General features: G+C 42.2%; 1 protein-coding gene across 2 annotated transcripts in view; it reads left to right on the top strand.

Moving 5' to 3' along the window:
• The window catches only part of dachd (dachshund d), a 281,750-nt gene that overhangs the window by 147,398 nt on the left and 111,973 nt on the right, over window positions 1–22,379 (top strand). For both annotated transcript variants that reach the window (XM_046359169.1, XM_046359160.1), the window contains exon 3: window positions 16,832–16,984. In XM_046359169.1, coding sequence (XP_046215125.1) covers window positions 16,832–16,984 — 153 coding nt within the window. The remainder of the gene's footprint in view (window positions 1–16,831; window positions 16,985–22,379) is intronic.

The following is a 22,379-nucleotide window of genomic DNA, read 5'->3' as shown; positions in this document are numbered from 1 at the left end:
TGTCTTGTTTGGACTCGAAGGCTATTTGGAACAGCAAAGATGAGAAAGCCATGGTTTTATTTAGTGGAACATAAAGCAACAGAAGAGCCTTTTGATATCCCTCCCCTTTAAGCCTGGAGGGAGTCTATGATCTTGACATTTAGTCAGGGTATTCAGGGGAGAGAGATAAAGTAATAGAGTTTTTTTTTTGGTGCAACTGCCTTTCTGCTTGTGGCTGCAAAAGCCAAAGATGGCTGAACTTTCTCCCTAACTGGCTTCTGTGGTTTCATTATTGTACATATTTAAGAAGAAGTTCGTAACGAAGTTACCACAATTTACACTTCAAAATGATGCAACGTGATCATATAGATCATGAGTATTTTATTTTACGAGCAATGGAACACACGTTCTTGCATGTGTCCAAACACATGAATCAATCCATCACAAAACTGACACGCTGCACGCTGACGTGAATGGTTATGGCAGGTGGCACGTCATACTACTCCCAGCACCAAAACGGCTTCAAAACCAATGGATCCCCTTTAAAAAGCATTACCCAAATATGTGGCTATTCCATGCACTGGATAACGGATAAGACACTGCGTTGTTAATACGTGCAGCAAAAAAAGAGAGAATAAAATAACATGTTTTGTACACAGTGGCATGTAGTTGTTGCTCCTGATGTTAGATTTACAAATGAAGTTCCCCATCGATCTCTCCGCTGACTACCCAGTCCCCCCCCCCCGTCTTCGCCGAGCAGGTGACTCCAATTAACAAAAACGAGCACGGAAAATTCACCCCATGATGCATTGCACCAAATTTGCACCGGCAAATCACCCAATAACCTAATTTCCCATGGCTGCCTGGGGGCTTTAAGTGAAGTGCCATAACTAATGCATGGAAACTCCACTCACTGTAATGTACGTTTTGTTTGGGGCGGTGGTTTGTTTCTTTTCATTTCCAAGCTTTGCAAAGGGTGACAGAGATTTGGTTGAACAATCTTTGAAAATGGGCACTTTTGATGTTTTGCGAAAGTTGATGTACAGTACATTTTGAAAGTATGCTTTCCTCACAATGAATCAGGTACTCATCTTTTGAGATAATTTTTATGTGAGAGACATTCTTGATATGTGTATGTTTTGCACCTTACACCAGTGCCGCTTGCTGTGGTTTCCATTTAATGAAACACCCTTTATGTATTTGTGTGTATGAGTCCGTTGGTGTGTGTGTGTGTGTGTGCGTGCGTGCGTGCGTGCGTGCGTGCGTGCGTGCGTGTGTGTGTGTGTGTGTGTGTGTGTGTGTGTGTGTGTGTGTGTGTGTGTGTGTGTGTGTGTGTGTGTGTGTGTGTGTGTGTGTGTGTGTGTGTGTGTGTGTGTGTGTGTGTGTGTGTGTGTGTGCATTTGTGTGCTTTCATGCACTTTTGTGTGCACGTTTTTTTTTTTTTTTTACCTTTATTTAACCAGGCAAGTCAGTTAAGAACAAATTCTTATTTGCAATGATGGTCTACCCTGGCCAAACCCTCCCCTAACCCAGACAACGGTGGGCCAATTGTGCTCCGCCCTATGGGACTCCCGATTACGGCCGCTTGTGATACAGCCCGGGATCAAACCAGGGTCTGTAGTGACGCCTCTAGCACTGAGATGCAGTGCCTTAGACCGCTGCGCCACTCTGCGCCACTTTGTGCGTGTTAATGTGGGTTTGGGTGCCCTCCAGATACGAAGAAAGTGACATTACACAGTAGATAAAGCACTGCCTTTCTATAGAGAGAAGGGCAAAAGAGCTGCAAAAGTCCGTCTTTCTTTTGTGTACCGATGAGGAGTTAATACTGACTTTATGTAATTGAATTGCGCACGTTGGTGTTACGGAGGGCTGTGGCATCAGGGTGGGCGTTTGTTGTAAGAGAGAAATGTTCTGACATTGGGGGCAGGTTATCCCATGTTAATTAACGATGAAGATCCTGACAATATGCAGAGGCATGGCAGCATTCAGCCAGTCGAGGCTGCCACTTCCTTTGCATATTAATAGACGCTTCATTATTATTTAATATGACAGCTGCTTCGAGGGCTACTATCAGACCTCGTCACCGTTATTCCCCGTTTTCCAACTCTCCTTCCGTGATATTCTCCATTTGTTGAAATGGGGGCGGCGCTCAGCAAAATGCCATTTTTCTTCCAGCTGGTGTGGTGTGGCCGTCTCTGTACAACGCAACACTGGATCATGTGCATTATGCACCAAATGAAAGGAAATGGACTGAAGCAGCGATGGACTGACTACCTGGTCCAATGTGAAGCACACAATTTGTCTTTCCTGTTAATGATTTTTTTCAAACGTTGCCTGCCCTAATGAACATGACCCTGTTGTGCTGTTTGTTTGTGGCCAAAGAGGATTGTCTCTGTGTGTGTCTATGAGATGAGTCTGGCTGTCTGAATTTTCAAAGGTGACTTTGAAGGAATCCGTGATGTCGGGATCATTTTGTTTGCATAGTAATGAATGCAGATTAGGAGTAGGGAGTGGGATGGGCCGTTCCACATTTAGAATCCACGATGTCGGGATCATTTTGTTTACATAGTAATGAATGCAGATTAGGAGTAGGGAGTGGGATGGGCCGTTCCACATTTAGAATCCATGATGTCGGGATATTTTGTTTACATAGTAATGAATGCAGATTAGGAGTAGGGAGTGGGATGGGCCGTTCGACATTTAGAATCCATGATGTCGGGATATTTTGTTTGCATAGTAATGAATGCAGATTAGGAGTAGGGAGTGGGATGGGCTGTTCCACATTTAGAATCCACGATGTAGGGATCATTTTGTTTACATAGTAATGAATGCAGATTAGGAGTAGGGAGTGGGATGGGCCGTTCCACATTTAGAATCCACGATGTCGGGATCATTTTGTTTACATAGTAATGAATGCAAATTAGGAGTAGGGAGTGGGATGGGCCGTTCCACATTTAGAATCCACGATGTCGGGATCATTTTGTTTACATAGTAATGAATGCAGATTAGGAGTAGGGAGTGGGATGGGCCGTTCCACATTTAGAATCCATGATGTCGGGATATTTTGTTTACATAGTAATGAATGCAGATTAGGAGTAGGGAGTGGGATGGGCCGTTCGACATTTAGAATCCATGATGTCGGGATATTTTGTTTACATAGTAATGAATGCAGATTAGGAGTAGGGAGTGGGATGGGCCGTTCGACATTTAGAATCCATGATGTCGGGATATTTTGTTTGCATAGTAATGAATGCAGATTAGGAGTAGGGAGTGGGATGGGCCGTTCCACATTTAGAATCCATGATGTAGGGATCATTTTGCTTACATAGTAATGAATGCAGATTAGGAGTAGGGAGTGGGATGGGCCGTTCCACATTTAGAATCCACGATGTCGGGATAATTTTGTTTACATAGTAATGAATGCAGATTAGGAGTAGGGAGTGGGATGGGCCGTTCGACATTTAGAATCCATGATGTCGGGATATTTTGTTTGCATAGTAATGAATGCAGATTAGGAGTAGGGAGTGGGATGGGCCGTTCCACATTTAGAATCCATGATGTAGGGATCATTTTGCTTACATAGTAATGAATGCAGATTAGGAGTAGGGAGTGGGATGGGCCGTTCGACATTTAGAATCCATGATGTCGGGATATTTTGTTTACATAGTAATGAATGCAGATTAGGAGTAGGGAGTGGAATGGGCTGTTCGACATTTAGAATCCATGATGTCGGGATCATTTTGTTTACATAGTAATGAATGCAGATTAGGAGTAGGGAGTGGGATGGGCCGTTCGATATTTAGAATCCATGATGTCGGGATATTTTGTTTGCATAGTAATGAATGCAGATTAGGAGTAGGGAGTGGGATGGGCCGTTCCACATTTAGAATCCATGATGTCGGGATATTTTGTTTACATAGTAATGAATGCAGATTAGGAGTAGGGAGTGGGATGGGCCGTTCGACATTTAGAATCCATGATGTCGGGATATTTTGTTTACATAGTAATGAATGCAGATTAGGAGTAGGGAGTGGGATGGGCCGTTCGACATTTAGAATCCATGATGTCGGGATATTTTGTTTGCATAGTAATGAATGCAGATTAGGAGTAGGGAGTGGGATGGGCCGTTCCACATTTAGAATCCATGATGTAGGGATCATTTTGCTTACATAGTAATGAATGCAGATTAGGAGTAGGGAGTGGGATGGGCCGTTCCACATTTAGAATCCACGATGTCGGGATCATTTTGTTTACATAGTAATGAATGCAGATTAGGAGTAGGGAGTGGAATGGGCCGTTCGACATTTAGAATCCATGATGTCGGGATCATTTTGTTTACATAGTAATGAATGCAGATTAGGAGTAGGGAGTGGGATGGGCCGTTCGACATTTAGAATCCATGATGTCGGGATATTTTGTTTGCATAGTTATGAATGCAGATTAGGAGTAGGGAGTGGGATGGGCCGTTCCACATTTAGAATCCATAATGTAGGGATCATTTTGCTTACATAGTAATGAATGCAGATTAGGAGTAGGGAGTGGGATGGGCCGTTCGATATTTAGAATCCATGATGTCGGGATATTTTGTTTGCATAGTAATGAATGCAGATTAGGAGTAGGGAGTGGGATGGGCCGTTCCACATTTAGAATCCATGATATCGGGATCATTTTGCTTACATAGTAATGAATGCAGATTAGGAGTAGGGAGTGGGATGGGCCATTCGACATTTAGAATCCATGATGTCGGGATCATTTTGTTTGCATAGTAATGAATGCAGATTAGGAGTAGGGAGTGGGATGGGCCGTTCGACATTTAGAATCCACGATGTCGGGATCATTTTGTTTGCATAGTAATGAATGCAGATTAGGAGTAGGGAGTGGGATGGGCCGTTCGACATTTAGAATCCACGATGTCAGGATCATTTTGTTTGCATAGTCCACGATGTCAGGATCATTTTGTTTGCATAGTAATGAAGGCAGATTAGGAGTAGGGAGTGGGATGGGCCGTTCCACATTTAGAATCCATGATGTCGGGATCATTTTGCTTACATAGTAATGAATGCAGATTAGGAGTAGGGAGTGGGATGGGCCATTCGACATTTAGAATCCATGATGTCGGGATCATTTTGTTTGCATAGTAATGAATGCAGATTAGGAGTAGGGAGTGGGATGGGCCATTCGACATTTAGAATCCATGATGTCGGGATCATTTTGTTTGCATAGTAATGAATGCAGATTAGGAGTAGGGAGTGGGATGGGCCGTTCCACATTTAGAATCCACGATGTCGGGATCATTTTGTTTGCATAGTAATGAATGCAGATTAGGAGTAGGGAGTGGGATGGGCCGTTCGACATTTAGAATCCACGATGTCGGGATCATTTTGTTTGCATAGTAATGAATACAGATTAGGAGTAGGGAGTGGGATGGGCCGTTCCACATTTAGATGTCCAGTCATTTTAATAGTTTGGAGATCTTGATACCTCCTTATTCGATTGAGTGTTAGGTGGGTGCGAGTTTCTGTATGAGCAAGTGACAATTGATCAGCTGAAATGAAACAATTATAGGAACAAAGGTTTCGATTTATAGAGTTTGTCACCTGTTCTATGAAGATAGTGTGGGGGTCGGAAGGAGGGGGTTCGGGGTGGGTGGGTGGACAGTGTGATGGATTGAAAATGATAAAGAGGATAATCTACCTGTTCTTAACCATCTGCCTCAAATGAGACCAAGTCCGTTTAGGTCCGCCTCTTGGCAGATCTTGGTAAATTTGCCAGTTTTTGTAAAACTTGTCAAATGTTCTGCCAAAAGGGTCTCTTGGCAGACACACCTTTCAGTAATTTCTCTCAACATCACAATGGATTATATCGCTGATGATTTGATCACATTTTTTATTCACCAGTTTGTGTCAAGAACTGTAATGCTGCTGGGTTTTTCCACGCTCAACAGTTTCCCATGTGTATCAAGAAAGGCCCACCACTCATAGGACATCCAGCCAACTTGACATAAATGTATAGAGCTTTGGAGTCAACATGGGCCAGCATCCCTGTGGAATGCTTTCGACACCTCCTAGAACCTATGCCCCGAAGAATATAGGCTGTTCTGAGGTCAAACGGGGGGGGGGGATCAACTCAATATTAGGAAGGTGTTCCGAATATTTGGTACGTCAGTCCTACACTGTAGGTGAAAGATACATTCCAAATGCGTACATCACAATGCATCAGAGATATGCTGAACTCTAACAGTCCTTGGAGCTGCACCTGATTTGTGGAGGAATTTATTTTAGCAACAGCCCCGGAGGTGATTTCAATATTTACTCTGTAGTCTGCTCTGCATACGTCTCATTTGGAAAACAGTTGACTCTCAGCCATTAGACAGAAATTAAAGGTGACCTTCAGGCTGGGCAGTGGCCACATTTATTATGTGGAGAGAAGTATCACCTCCTTACCGGGCCTGTGTGTGTGTGTGTGTGTGTGTGTGTGTGTGTGTGTGTGTGTGTGTGTGTGTGTGTGTGTGTGTGTGTGTGTGTGTGTGTGTGTGTGTGTGTGTGTGTGTGTGTGTGTGTGTGTGTGTGTGTGTGTGTGTGTGTGTGTGTGTGTGTCGTTTCTATGCATATGGAACAGCAGAGCAGCCAGTGCAAATGAGAGGGCCCTCAGTGACAAGATGTGTACTGTTTGTCAATATGGTCCCAATATATTTTAAGATGCAAACAAGGCTGTAAATGATATGCACCTCCATGTCAATGGCACAGAGTGGCTATTGCCATCTGCATATCTGCTGCTTGAGAGAGGAGATCAGTGTGTGTACATTTATGTGTGTGTGTTGTGAATTAGAGGTACATGTTCCATTTCTGCCTCTCCTTGTACTTACGTCACACAGCTAATAGCTGCTAATAGCTGCTCTCGAGTCACGCCTCGTGACAAATGTGACAGCTAAGATAGACTCATATGTTGGCTTGTCCTGTCAAAAATCTTTCAGCGGCAGACCATTTTACGTCAATGTTTTGGTTGAACTGCTATTTAATGGAATGTAGTATCTACAGTTGAAGTCGGAAGTTTACATATACCTTAGCCAAGTACATTTAAACTCAGTTTTTCACAATTCCTGACATTTAATCCAAGTAAAAAATCCCTGTTTTAGGTCAGTTAGGATCACCACTTTATTTTAAGAATGGGAAATGTCAGAATAATAGTAGAGAGGATGATTTATTTCAGCTTTTATTTATTTCATCACATTCCCAGTGTGTCAGAAGTTTACATACACTCAATTAGTATTTGGTAGCATTGCCTTTAAATTGTTTAACTTGGAGAGTTAAAGAGAGGGATATCTTCAACCACCAACTTACCATCCTGAGACAATGCCGAGTATAGCCCACGAAGATCTCCGCCACGGCACAACCCAAGGGGGGGGGTACATCAAGACGACGTCAGTGACTCAACCCACTCAAGTGATGCACCCCTCCTAGGGACGGCATGCAAGAGCACCAGTGAGCCAGTGACTCAGCCCCTGTAATAGAGTTAGAGACAGAGCATTCCAGTGGAGAGAGGGGAACCGGCCAGGCAGAGACAGCAAGGGCGGAGTCAGGTTTGTAGGCAGGTAACTGAGTCTCACTTTTTCATTTCTGAAAATTGTCCATAGAATCGAGGTCAGGGCTTTGTGATGGCCACTCCAATACCTTGACTTTGTTGTCCTTAAGCCATTTTGTGTCCAACATAGAGTCATTGTCCATTTGGAAGACCCGTTTGCGACCATGCTTTAACTTCCTGACTGATGTCTTGAGATGTTGCTTCAATATATCCACGTAATTTTCCTACCTCATGATGCCATCTCTTTTGTGAAGTGCACCAGTCCCTCCTGCAGCTAAGCACCCCCACAGCATGATGCTGCCACCCCAGTGCTTCACAGTTGGAATGGTGTTCTTCGGCTTGCAAGCCTTCCCCTTTTTCCTCCAAACATAACAATGGTCATCATGGCCAAACAGTTCTATTTTTGTTTCATCAAACCAGAGGACATTTCTCCAAAAAGTTGCAAACCATAGCTTTTTTTTATGGCGGTTTTGGAGCAGTGGCTTCTTCCTTGCTGAGTGTCTTTACAGGATTCATTACAGGATTTGTTTTACTGTGGATATAGATACTTTTGTGCCTGTTTCCTCCAGCATCTTCACAAGGCCCTTTGCTGTTGTTCTGGGATTGATTTGCACTTTTCACACCAAAGTACGTTCATCTCTAGGAGACACGCGTCTCTTTCCTAAGCGGTATGACGGCTGTGTGGTCCCATGGTGTTTATATTTGGGTACTATTGTTTGTACAGATGAAAGTGGTACCTTCAGGCGTTTGGAAATTGCTCCTAACCGACTTGCCAAGACTATAGTTTGTTAACAACAAGTTTGTGGAGTGGTTGAAAAACGACTCCAACCTACTGTAAGTGTATGTAAACTTCCGACTTCAACTGTAAATATTAGCTACAGACCATTTCCTTTATAAACTGTTTCCTTCATACAACCGTTCTCCTTTGCCCTTTTGGTCTCATGGACCTAGGTTGCACCCTTTTCATCTCAGTGATATCGGCATCATCGAATATGGAAAACTGTACTCAAGTCCTGTTTTGTTAACTGTATCCGGATTTAGATACAGGTTATTTAAATAAATAATGCTCTCATAGATTTTGTTTCGCCCTGGCCCTTTACCTAGGTGAAAATTGTTGATGAGCCTTTGTTCTTTCTGTATAACACTGTTTCTATTGCAAAATATATTGCAAATTCCTAAATTAGCTGTGTGACCATAGTACCCTCCAAGTTCACCATTAAGCTCGTGGCCCTGGGTCTGGACCCCAATCTGTGCAACTGGGTCCTGGACTTGGAGAAGGTAGGAAACAACAGCTCCACTTCGCTGATCCTCAACACAGGGGCCCCACAAGTGTGCGTGCTCAGCCCCCTCCTGTACTCCCTGTTCACCTATGACTGTGTGGCCACACACAACTCCAACTCAATCATCAAGTTTGCAGATGACACAACAGTTGTAGGTCTGACTACCAGTCTGACTGTAGGTGACAAGACAGCCTACAGGGAGGAGGTGAGAGCCCTGTCAGATTGGTGCCAGGAAAATAACCTCTCCCTCAATGTCAACAAAACAAAGGAGCTGATTGTGGACTTCAGGAAAGTCCACAATCACGCAGCACGTGTCTATCCAAATCGACGGAACCGCAGTGGAGAAGGTGGAAGCTTCAAGTTCCTCGGCGTTCACATCACTGACAAACTGAAATGGTCCACCGACACAGACAGTTTGGTGAAGAAGGTGCAACAGTGCCTCTTCAACCTCAGGAGGCTGAAGAAATGTGGCTTGGCCACTAAGACCCTCACAAACTTTTACAGATGCACAATCAAGAGCATCCTGTCAGGCTGTATCGCCCCCTGATACGGCAACTGCACCGACCACAACCGCAGGGCTCTCCAGAGGGTGGTGTTGTCTGCCCAGCACATCACCGGGGGCACACTGCCTGCCCTCCAGGACACCTACAGCACCCAATGTCATAGGAAGGCCAAAAAGATAATCAAGGACATCAACCACCCAAGCCACGGCCTGTTCACCCCGCTATCATCCAGAAGGCGAGGTCAGTACAGGTACATCAAAGCTGGGACATTGAGACTGAAAAACAGCTTCTAAATCTCAAAGGCCATCAGATTACGGCTGAAATCCCGCTAACGGGATCGATATGACAACAGCCAGTGAAAGTGCAGGGCACCAAATTCAAACAACATAATTCTCATAATTAAAATTCCTCAAATTTACAAGTATTTTAAACCATTTTAAAGATAAACTTGTTGTTAATTCCCACCACAGTGTCCAATTTCAAAAAGGCTTTACAGCGAAAGCACACCAAACGATAATGTTAGGTCAGAACCTAGTCACAGAAAAACACAGCCATTTTTCCAGCTAGAGCGGAATCACAAAAAGCAGAAATAGAGATGAAATGAATCACTAACCTTTGATGATCTTCATCAGATGACACTCATAGGACTTCATATTTATATCCAAAAATCTCAGTTTACATTGGCGCTTCATGTTCAGTAATGTTTTGCTTCCAAAATATCCAGTGATTTTGCAGAGGGCCACATCAATTTACAGTATACTCATAATAAACATTGATAAAAGATACAAGATTATACATGGAATTATAGATCCACTTCTCCTTAATGCAACCGCTGTGTCAGATTTAAAAAAAACTTTACGGAAAAAGCACACCATGCAATAATCTGAGTACAGCTCTCTGACACAAAAACAAGCCATACAGAAGTCAGAAATAGTATTATACATTTTCACCTACCTTTGATGATCTTCATCAGAATGCACTCGCAATCCCAGTTCCACAATAAATGTTTGTTTTGTTCGATAAAGTCCATCATTTATGTCCAAATACCTCCATGTCAAACGATATATAGAATCAATCTTTAGGATGTTTTTAACATAAATATTCAATAATGTTCCAACCGGAGAATTCCTTTGTCTTTAGATATGCAATGGAACGTAGGTCGCTCTCACGGGCATGCGTGTGATCAACTCAGTCAGACCTCAGTCAGACCTCGTCCTAATATTGATTTATTTCTTAATTCCATCATTTTACTTTCAGATTTGTGTATTGTTGTGATACTACTGCACTGTTCGAGCTAGGAACAACATTTGATTTGATTTGATAAAATAAGTGTTTCTCTGACAAAGAACAGAGACTGACCAAAAAGCCCTATGATTAATACATATTTTTACTAATTACAATTCACTCACCCGAAAACAGTTCCAGTGCCGCTTTGTTCAGTCATTAAAAATGACATATAAATTAACAAGTGAAGGTCAGTCAATACAGAAAATGCGCAGTGCAAAAACCATCAGGCGCTACCATCTGGCTCTCATAAGGACCCCCAGAGGAATGGAAGACCCAGGGTTACCTCAAATACATTCCTCACAGAGTAACATAGAGGTGAAGGAAAAGCAGCAACAAGTGCTCAGCATATGTGGGAACTCCTTCAAGACTGTTGGAAAAGTATTCCAGCTGAAGCTGGTTGAGAGAATGCCAAGAGTGTTCAAAGCTGTCATCAAGGCAAACGGTGGCTATTTGAAGAATCTTAAATATAAAATATATTTTGATTTGTTTAACACTTTTTTCGTTTACTACATGATTTCATGTTATTTCATAGTTTTGATGTCTTGCAAAGGATTAGAAAAATAACAGTATGGGGATGAGGTAATTGGATGGGTTATTTACAGATGGGCTATGTATACAGAGAAAAGAGTCGGCCCGAGAATTGAACCTTGTGGCCTCCATAGAGACTGCCAGAGGTCCGGACAACAGGCCCTCCGATTTGACACACTGAACTCTGTCTGAGAAGTAGTTGGTTAACCAGGCGAGGCAGTCATTTGAGAAACCAAGGCTGTTGAGTCTGTCGATAAGAATGTGGTGATTGACAGAGTCGAAAGCCTTGGCCAGGTCTATGAATACAGCTGCACAGTTTTGTCTCTTATCGATGTAGGTTATGATATTGTTTAGGACCTTGAGCGTGGCTGAGGTACACCCATGACCAGCTCTGAAACCAGATTGCATAGCGGAAAAGGTACGGTGGGATTCGAAATGGTCGGTGATCTGTTTGTTAACTTAGCTTTTGAAGACCTTAGAAAGGCAGGGTAGGATAGATATAGGTCTGTAGCAGTTTGGGTCTAGAGTGTCTCCCCCTTTGAAGAGGGGGATGACCGCGGCAGCTTTCCAATCTTTGGGGGATCTCAGAAGATAGGAAAGAGAGGTTGAACAGGCTGGTAATGGGGGAATATATTTCCATGTGGGCATGTCTCTGTGTAGTACTGTGCATTTTCCAGAGTCCATTCTGGACTTGGAGACTGTAAAGAGACCACTGGTGGCATGTCTTGTGGGGTATGCATGGTTGTCTGAGCTGTGTGCTAGTAGTTTAAACAGACTGCTCGGTGCTTTGACCATATCAATACCTCTCACAAAGACAAGTAGTGATGCAGTATTTTGAGCCAGGAGAGATTGACATGATTGCATGTCATTGCTATTAGCTCTCTGTGGAGCAGGGGAGGTCATGAGATCAATGCTCTGGTACAAGCCTGTAAAGCCAACAGTGTTACAGATCTGGTCATTCTTCATGAAACCAGAGGACAGTCAGATGGCCTGGTGGTGTGCCACCTACCTTTTGGACCAGCTGCATACTTCACCCTTTACAATGTGGTAATGAGACATGATGTGCCGGACATTGAAACCATGTCTGAGGCCTACCCCCCACCTCATCTTTCACAACTTCTCCTCACGACTTGGCCAGAGGGTTTCCAATATCCTCAAGTATTTGTTCCTGCGTCAAAGGGCTAGCCGTGCTGCTCTGTTGTCGGCCAACTGTAATTGGCCTATGTCCCTCTTTGTGGCACTTGACCGTATGGCTGGGCAGTAGTCCAACAAAACTAGGGCCTATAGGACCCTAAGACGGGGGTCTTAGCTACCGTTGCATGTATATGTTTTGACCATGGCAGTTTGCAATTCAAGGAGTTCACACCTAGCAGTTTAATCACCTGTACTTGCTCAATTTCCACATTATTCAAAAACATGCATCCGGTTTGCAAGTCCCATAATACGTTGTTTTGACTGACACTTTGTGCAGTAGTAGTGTTTAAAATGCTTTTTAAATTACTATCGCATCTCTGTACCCAACACATACAATTATCTGGAAGGTCCAGATAATTGTACCCATAGAGTACCCAATTGTCTTAATTGAGTAAAAGTAAAGATTCATTCATAGAAAATGACTCAAGTAAAAGTGAAAGTCACCCAGTAAAATACTACTTCAGTAAAAGTCTAAAAATATTGGGTTTTAAATATAGTTAAGTATCAAAAGTTAAAGTATAAATAATTTTAAATGTCTTATATTAAGCAAACCATACAGCGCAATTTTCTTGCTTTTTTAATGTGCGGATAGCCAGGGGCACAGTTCAACACTCAGACAAAATTCACAAACTAAGTGTGTAGTGAGTCTACCAGATCAGGTGCAGTAGGGATGACCAGGGTTGTTCTCTTGATAAATACGTGAATTAGACAATTTTCCTGTTCTGCTCAGCATTCAAAATGTAACGAGTACTTTTGGGTGTCAGGGAAAACGTAAGAAGTAAAAAGTACATTATTTTCTTTAGGCATGTAGTAAAAGTTATAAAAATAGTTATCATATTAATATTAAAGTAAAGTACAGATACCCCTTAAGTAATACTTAAGTATTTATACTTAAGTACTTTACACCACTGGTAAGGTCCCTTAGTTGAGTAGTGAATTTCAAACACAGATTCAACCACAAAGACCAGGGAGGTTTTCCAATGCCTCACAAAGAAAGGCACCTATTGGTAGATGGGTCAAAACAAAATCAGGTACTGAATATCCCTTTGAGCATAGTGAAGTTATTCATCACACTTTGGATGGTGTATCAGTACACCCAGTCACTACGAAGATACAGGAGTCCTTCCTAACTCAGTTACCGGAGAGGAAGGAAACCGCTCAGGGAATTCACCACGAGGCCAATAGTGACAAAGTTTAATGGCTATGATAGGAGAAACATGAGGATGGATCAACAACATTGTAGTTACTCCACAATACTAACCTAAATGACAACGTGAAAAAAAGGAAGCCTGTACAGAATCAAAATACACTTTGCCATTATGGCGTGTTGTGTGTATCAATATAATCCATTTACAATTCAAGCTCAAACACACTCCTTCCGCTGCCTCCTACTGCTCTTAAACGCTAGTAAAACCAAATGCATGCTTTTCAACCGTTCCCTGCCTGCACCCACACGCCCGACTAGCATCACCACCCTGGATGGTTCCGACCTAGAATATGTGGACATCTATAAGTACCTAGGTGTCTGGCTAGACTGTAAACTCTCCTTCCAGACTCATATCAAACATCTCCAATCCAAAATCAAATCTAGAGTCGGTTTTCTATTTCGCAACAAAGCCTCCTTCACTCACGCCGCCAAACTTACCCTAGTAAAACTGACTATCCTACCGATCCTCGACTTCGGCGATGTCATCTACAAAATAGCTTCCAATACTCTACTCAGCAAACTGGATGCAGTTTACTAAAGCACCGTATACCACCCACCACTGCGACCTGTATGCTCTAGTCGGCTGGCCCTCGCTACATATTCGTCGCCAGACCCACTGGCTCCAGGTCATCTACAAGGCCATGCTAGGTAAAGCTCCGCCTTATCTCAGTTCACTGGTCACGATGGCAACACCCACCTGTAGCACGCGCTCCAGCAGGTGTATCTCACTGATCATCCCTAAAGCCAACACCTCATTTGGCCGCCTTTCCTTCCAGTTCTCTGCTGCCTGTGACTGGAACGAATTGCAAAAATCGCTGAAGTTGGAGACTTTTATTTCCCTCACCAACTTTAAACATCTGCTATCTGAGCAGCAAACCAATCGCTGCAGCTGTACATAGTCCATCTGTAAATAACCCACCCAATTCACCTACCTCATCCCCATACTGTTTTTATTTATTTACTTTTCTGCTATTTTGCACACCAGTATCTCTACCTGCACATGACCATCTGATCATTCATCACTCCAGTGTTAATCTGCTAAATTGTAATTATTCGCTCCTATGGCCTATTTATTGTCTACCTCCTCATGCCTTTTGCACACACTGTTTATAGACTCCCTTTTTTCTACTGTGTTATTGACTTGTTAATTGTTTACTCCATGTGTAACTCTGTGTTGTTGTCTGTTCACACTGCTATGTTTTATCTTGGCCAGGTCGCAGTTGTAAATGAGAACTTGTTCTCAACTAGCCTACCTGGTTAAATAAAGGTGAAATAAAATACTAAAAAACAACAACAAAATGAGGAATAAGTGATAAGGGATATGAATACTTTCTGAAGGCACTGTACACACACACACACACACACACTTCCACGCACATACAACAACCCCCCGCCCATAAACAGAAATAATGGCATGCCATTGCATATATGTTTTCCTGAATTCATCTGTTCCTATAAAAGCACACAGTGACGTCAATACAGTGTTAGTTGGGAGAGAGAGAGCCAGCAACACGTTCATAGCAATCACATGTACAAAACAACATCTCGTCTACATGTTAACCTGCTGCAAAGCTATTTCACGTCATAAGATGTCATGTTTACCAGCCAGTACGGGAACAGGCTGCGTAGAGTTACATAGTAACGTTGTGATGTTGTCAGCAGCATGAACATCTATTTCACGTCATAAGATGTCATGTTTACCAGCCGGTGGGGGAACAGGCTGCGTAGAGTTACATAGTAACGTTGTGATGTTGTCAGCAGCATGAACATCTATTTCACGTCATAAGATGTCATGTTTACCAGCCGGTGGGGGAACAGGCTGCGTAGATTTACATAGTAACGTTGTGATGTTGTCAGCAGCATGAACATCTATTTCACGTCATAAGATGTCATGTTTACCAGCCGGTGGGGGAACAGGCTGCGTAGATTTACATAGTAACGTTGTGATGTTGTCAGCAGCATGAACATCTATTTCACGTCATAAGATGTCATGTTTACCAGCCAGTGGGGGAACAGGCTGCGTAGAGTTACATAGTAACGTTGTGATGTTGTCAGCAGCATGAAAAGCTCCTCTCATAGAACATGGGACTGGTATTTTGTGTTTCGGGATATTTGTCATGTTTGTGATCATTGTAAATGACTATTGTAGCTGGAAACGGCATATTTTTAATGGAATGTCTACATAGGCGTACAGAGGCACATTATAATATATGCCATTTAGCAGACGCTTTTATCCAAAGCGACTTACAGTCATGTGTGCATACATTCTACGAATGGGTGGTCCCGGGGATCGAACCCACTACCCTGGCGTTACAAGCGCCATGCTCTACCAACTGAGCTACAGAAGGACCACAGCAACCATTATCAGCAACCATCACTCCTGTGTTCCAATGGCACGTTGTGTTAGCTTATCCAAGTTTATCATTTTAAAATGCTAATTGAGCATTAGAAAACCCTTTTGCAATTATGTTAGCACAGCTGAAAACTGTTGTCCTGATTAAAGAATCAATAAAACTGGCCTTCTTTAGACTAGTTGAGTATCTGAAGCATCAGCATTTGTGGCTTTCAGCTACAATAGTCATTTACAACATTAACAATGTCTACACTGTATTTCTGATCAATTTGATGTTGTTTTAATGGACAAAAAAATTTGCTTTTCTTTCAAAAACAAGGACATTTCTAAGTGTGTAGTTGTATTCTTGATGTATATACTGTACATATTCAGTATGTAATATGCTGTATGTATGCATGAATGGTTCTCTTATCTCGTTGACGTTCCGACAACACATATAGAAGGTCTTCAGGTTATATTTGTATGATGCCCTTTCTTTTGATGCGTACATATTTCGTGATACTGTAGGATACAGACAGAAGAGTAACAAGAAGTGTGTGACAGCATGGCAGTGGGACTGGGGTACACAGGTGTATATGTGCTGTAGGAAGATGCTCTAACCTCTAGACCAGGAATAGGCAACGAGATTCAGCCATGGTCCAAGTGGATGGTCGGGCCCTCGAACATGATTATAATCATTTGTACACAACAAATTGCCCGAACACTTTATGATAAAGTTCCATAATAAATGTATGTTTGTAAATGCTTGTTGTTCATTATGTGTGAATAATTCCTAAGATCATTCACACAATGTTTAATATAAAACCTTTTTAAAAGCCTTTAAAAAAGATGCCGCCGCCCCTTGTTCTAGACCAGCGAAGTATAGCATTCTAAGTGTGTATCTAACTGTGTCCTGTTCTCTCTGGTGCGGGGTGTCCAGGGCTGACAGCAGCGGCGGCGGCAGCTGCCAACGCGGCCATCGCCGAGGCCATGAAGGTGAAGAAGATCAAGCTGGAGGTGATGAGCAGCTACCACAGCAACGCCAACCAGCATGGGGCCGATGGCGAGAACGGAGATCTCAGCTCCAGCGTGGGTGAGTCAGTCAGTGTGACCTTCATACACACAGATGCAAGCGCACGTGAACACTCACACAAAGACATGCATCCAGATATCAATGCAGGTATGAATACATATGCACAGACACACACACACACACACACACACACACACACACACACACACACACACACACACACACACACACACACACACACACACACACACACACACACACACACACACACACACACACACACACACACACACACAAAGACACACACAAAGACACACACACACCACACACAGAGAGACACACACACACACACACACACACACACACACACACACACACACACACACACACACACACACACACACACACACACACACACACACACAGAGAGAGACACACACACACACACACACACACACACACACACACACACACACACACACACACACACACACACACACACACACACACACACACACACACACACACACACAAAGACATGCATCCAGATATCAATGCAGGTATGAATACATATGCAGACACACACACACAGAGACACACACACACACACACACACATACAGAGACAGACAGACACACACACACACACCACACACAGAGAGACATACACACACACCACACACACACACACAGAGACACACAGACACACAGACACACACACACACACACACACACACACACACACACACACACACACACACACACACACACACACACACACACACACACACACACACACACACACACACACACACACACACACACACACACACACACACACAGAGAGACACACACACACACAGAGACAGACACACACACTCACACAAAGACATGCATCCAGATATCAATGCAGGTATGAATACATATGCAGACGCACAGACACAGACACAGACACACACACACACATACACACACCACACACAGAGACACACACACGCATAAGCAAAGCGAGGATCAGAGTTTGCAAATCTCAGCTACATACAGCTCGTGTTGAAACAATGCTGTACATTCGGCACTCCAAGAATCAATGCACCCGTACAGTAGCTGTCAAGCTAAGGTTCTGGATTCCCAACATAACTATTCTTGCAAGTGTGGAGCCCAATATATGTAGTTCAGAGAATGCAGGTCCAATTGAAACATCTACAAACTATTTTTGTTTTCCTTTTATTTCTTTATTTGTACAATTGTTGTGCATTTGAATATAGAGCTAAACACATTGTCTACGTCTTTTAAATGCAATGGTACATTCTGTCTCCACTGCACTGTAAAATCCAATCGAAAAACAACATAGAGATTGTTAAATACTACATTTAATCCATAAACACTGTATCCCAAAGCTATTAGCCATTAACTCAGTCTCTAATTTCTTTAATTTAATCATTGCTTTTTCAATATGTGCCATTTCAATTAATTATTAGCCCAGAAATACAGACAGATTTAGCTAATATTGCCACCGAGCCACTTAGTGTACTGTGGAAAATGATAATATAGTGTTGAATTATTATGAGCCCATTACAAATTATAGGATCCATGTAATCCCTAAAGCTTTGATTCGCTAAATAGTGTTTTCTATTCACTTACTCTTGCTAAGTGTCTCGATTCATGAATATTTCGACAGAAGTAGTACTAAGAAGTACTAAGCAGTATGAACAAAGAAGCACGATTCTTAAAAAAAAATGTTGTACGGTTTTATTTGATCTTTTTTAAACAATACAAAACATACACATACAAATGACAACATCATACAAACATCAATTACATCACACCTGCCCAGACTCACTAGCCCCCAACCCCCCCCATCTCCAGTGCCCACATCACTTTCCACTACATGGCCTGAAACTTCACCATTTTGCTTCTCTCCGTAGCCCACGCAGTTTCAATATTGAAATCATATTTTCCAATGTGTTAATAATGGCTGATTGATATCCAGGTTTTTAGTATGCATGTTTTCAAGATGAGTGATGAGAAGAGAATTGTCCAGTCCACTGGGTAACTCACTATGTCTCTCCTATGTCATGTCTTGAAATATGCAGAATGATGGATTTAAAATAAGTTTACATTATAATACTTCTGACACCCAACGTTCTAGCTCCGCCCACGACTTCCAGACTGTATGGCGTTCCCTGAAAGCACGGATTATTGAGTCATTATTTGTGTTACACTTATGACTTGACTCTGCCGTTGTGCTGTAGAATTTGTGAATTGTGTCTCCTGTATAATACATTCTATACGTTAGCTGATACTGGGTTAAGCATCACTTTTAATTAACTGTCATTTTCGTTAGTTATGCCCCAACTTTCCCTCCAGCTACATTGGTCAGTCCAAAATGGGGTATTAATTCTGCCAAATAAATGTATTTCCGTTCAGCAAATTAATTACGGTTTCTATGCCTTTAGTTTTCCATCTTGACCAATTTATCAGTGAATTGTGAAATGCTATCCAAGGATTGTTCCATGGGGTTATGCTATAAGGGAGTGATATTGTGAAACGCTATCCAAGGATTGTTCCATGGGGTTATGCTATAAGGGAGTGATATTGATTCTTGTAGAATCCGTTTCATTTTCTTCCATATTGTTATAGTGTTGTTAACTATGAAGTTGTTAATGTTCTTAGCTTTATCCTGTGAAAATAGACACGTAAAACGATTCTGGGGATGAGCATCTTCAGTATGTAACCATTGTTCCTCTTTAGTGCATTTAACTACATGTCGTAGGTAAAAGCCTTGGGTCGCGAGTTTTTACAATTCCCAGGTCTGGAAGGTTAAAACCACCCTCAGACTTAGGAAAATGTCAAATGTCTGTTATGGTGACTGAGTATACTTTTTTTAAAGAATGTCTTCGGTGGGGTATTGGTATTACCCAGAATACATGTAGAAACATTGGGAGCCATGCTGTTCTGAAGAGGTTTATTCTACCTGTAAGACTTATTGGGAAGATTGTTCCATTTCATTAGATCTGCTTTCATGTCGTTGAAATGGGATAAAGTTGTCTTTATATATTTGTGTGTTTGTTGTCACTTATTGAGTATCCTAAATATTTGTTGTGGTCTACTTAAAGGATTGCTGATCTGCTATCGTACTTTTTGAGAAGCACAATGCATAAGCTCTGAGGTCATCAATCGAAGAGAATAGACAATATGAGAAAACAAGGCCATGCGGTTACCAAAATCAAGACAAATGTGAATAAGAGCTAATAAGAATGACAATGGAGTTAATAAGAAACTGGTTTATCTTTTTACAATATAAACTGAAACCTTGAGCACATGGCCTGCCAGCCACACATAAGATTCTTGAAGAATCATCAATCTGTTGAAGGGAGCAGTGGTGTGTGTGTGCGTGTACATGTCTGTGTTTGTGTGTGTGTGTGTGTGTGTGTGTGTGTGTGTGTGTGTGTGTGTGTGTGTGTGTGTGTGTGTGTGTGTGTGTGTGTTTATTTGTGTGTGTGTGTGTGTGTGTGTGTGTGTGTGCGTGCGTGCGTGTGCATGTGTACATGTCTGTGTTTATTTGTGTGTGTGTGTGTGTGTGTGTGTGTGTGTGTGTGTGTGTGTGTGTGTGTGTGTGTGTGTGTGTGTGTGTGTGTGTGTGTGTGTGTGTGTGTGTGTGTACATGTGTACATGTCTGTGTTTATTTGTGTGTGTGTGTGCATGAGTGTGGATCCGCATGCATATCTGTGTGTTGGTGTGGATACGCGGGCCACGGCATTAGCTCCCTGAGTGAAATATATGGCAGGGACGCCTCTCGGCCCCATCCACAATCAATTGGATTATTTTCCTTTAATATTTACTCACAGCGATGAGATGCTTGTGTGCATGGTGATGAACAGTCTGCCACTGGCATTTGAAGGTGACCTGTCACTGTGTATGGACAAATCTCTCGCTCGCGGAAATGTAGAAAATAAATCATTAGGGGCTAGGCAGGGAGACAGACATTCTCTCTCTCTCTACCTATTTCTCTCTTTCTATACCCGTCTCCCTCTCTCTCTTTCTCTCCTTCTTCCCCCTCTCGCTTACTCTCCCCGGATTTAAATCGCTCTCAGATTTATGATTTGAATGGATGCTTTGTTTCGTTAAAGCAATGGCTTGCTGAGAAAAATGATGTTTGGTACTGAAGCCATCCTGATATTGATTACTGGGTGTTGCAGAAATGTCTTGTTTATTTCGGTCAGTCTTATGTGACAGGGTGTCCAGCCGAAGTCATCTTAATCAGTGGTTCTCAATCCTCTCCTAGGGGAACCCCAGCCATTCCTGGTGTTTGATCTATTCCACAGCTAGTACACTCAATTCAACTGGTCAACTCATTATGTGAATCAGGTGAGCTAGTTGAGGGCTATAACATCATTGTGAAACGTCTGGGGGTCCCTAAGGACAGAGTTTGAGAACCATTAGCAGGATATATATGGCCCTAGTAAAGTCTCTTGAGATGGGCCACAGAGAGAGAAATTCATATTTAACCAACATTTATGAAAGGAACACAACATTCCTTTAATGTTATGGCCTACAGTAGTACAGTATAGTCTGTTCAGATGGACTGTGGAGAGAGAGTATGTTTAAAAAGGGAAAGCAACATTCCTTTAATGTTATGGCCTACAGTAGTATAGTATAGTCTGTTCAGATGGACTGTGGAGTGAGAGCATGTTTAAAAAGGGAAAGCAACATTCCTTTAATGTTATGGCCTACAGTAGTATAGTATAGTCTGTTCAGATGGACTGTGGAGAGAGAGCATGTTTAAAAAGGGAAAGCAACATTCCTTCGATGTTCCTTCAACATTATGTAGTTAGTATACTCTCTTCAGATGGGCCAGGGAAAGAGAGCAACATTTAAGCATTGTTTAAAAAAGAGAAAGCCAAAGTTTCTTCAACATTTTAAAGGAAAAAGCAACATTCCATCTATGTTTAAATTGGTAGTTGTACATAAAGGTTTGTTTGAATAGACCAGGAAGGGTCAGCTATTATCAAATCAAATTTCTCCTCAGATACTTACCTGGTTAAATTAACCTGTCAAGGGATCTCTTTTACTGAAAGGAAACGTATTGCGTTAATTAGTCATGTTCGTGAAGGGATCTATTTTACTGAAAGGAAACGTAGTGCGTTAATTAGTCATGATTGTGAAGGGATCTATTTTACTGACAGGAAATGTATTGTGTTAATTAGTCATGTTTGTGAAGGGATCTATTTTACTGAAAGGAAACGTATTGCGTTAATTAGTCATGTTTGTGAAGGGATCTATTTTACTGAAAGGAAACGTATTGCGTTAATTAGTCATGTTTGTGAAGGGATCTATTTTACTGAAAGGAAACGTATTGCGTTAATTAGGATAAGAGCGTCTGCTAAATGACTTAAATGTAAATGTAATGTAGTCATGTTTGTGAAGGGATCTATTTTACTGAAAGGAAATGTATT

This window comes from Oncorhynchus gorbuscha, linkage group LG01, assembly GCF_021184085.1.
Source record: "Oncorhynchus gorbuscha isolate QuinsamMale2020 ecotype Even-year linkage group LG01, OgorEven_v1.0, whole genome shotgun sequence".
Lineage (NCBI taxonomy): Eukaryota > Metazoa > Chordata > Actinopteri > Salmoniformes > Salmonidae > Oncorhynchus > Oncorhynchus gorbuscha.
This window is presented reverse-complemented; position numbering and strand designations above follow the sequence as displayed.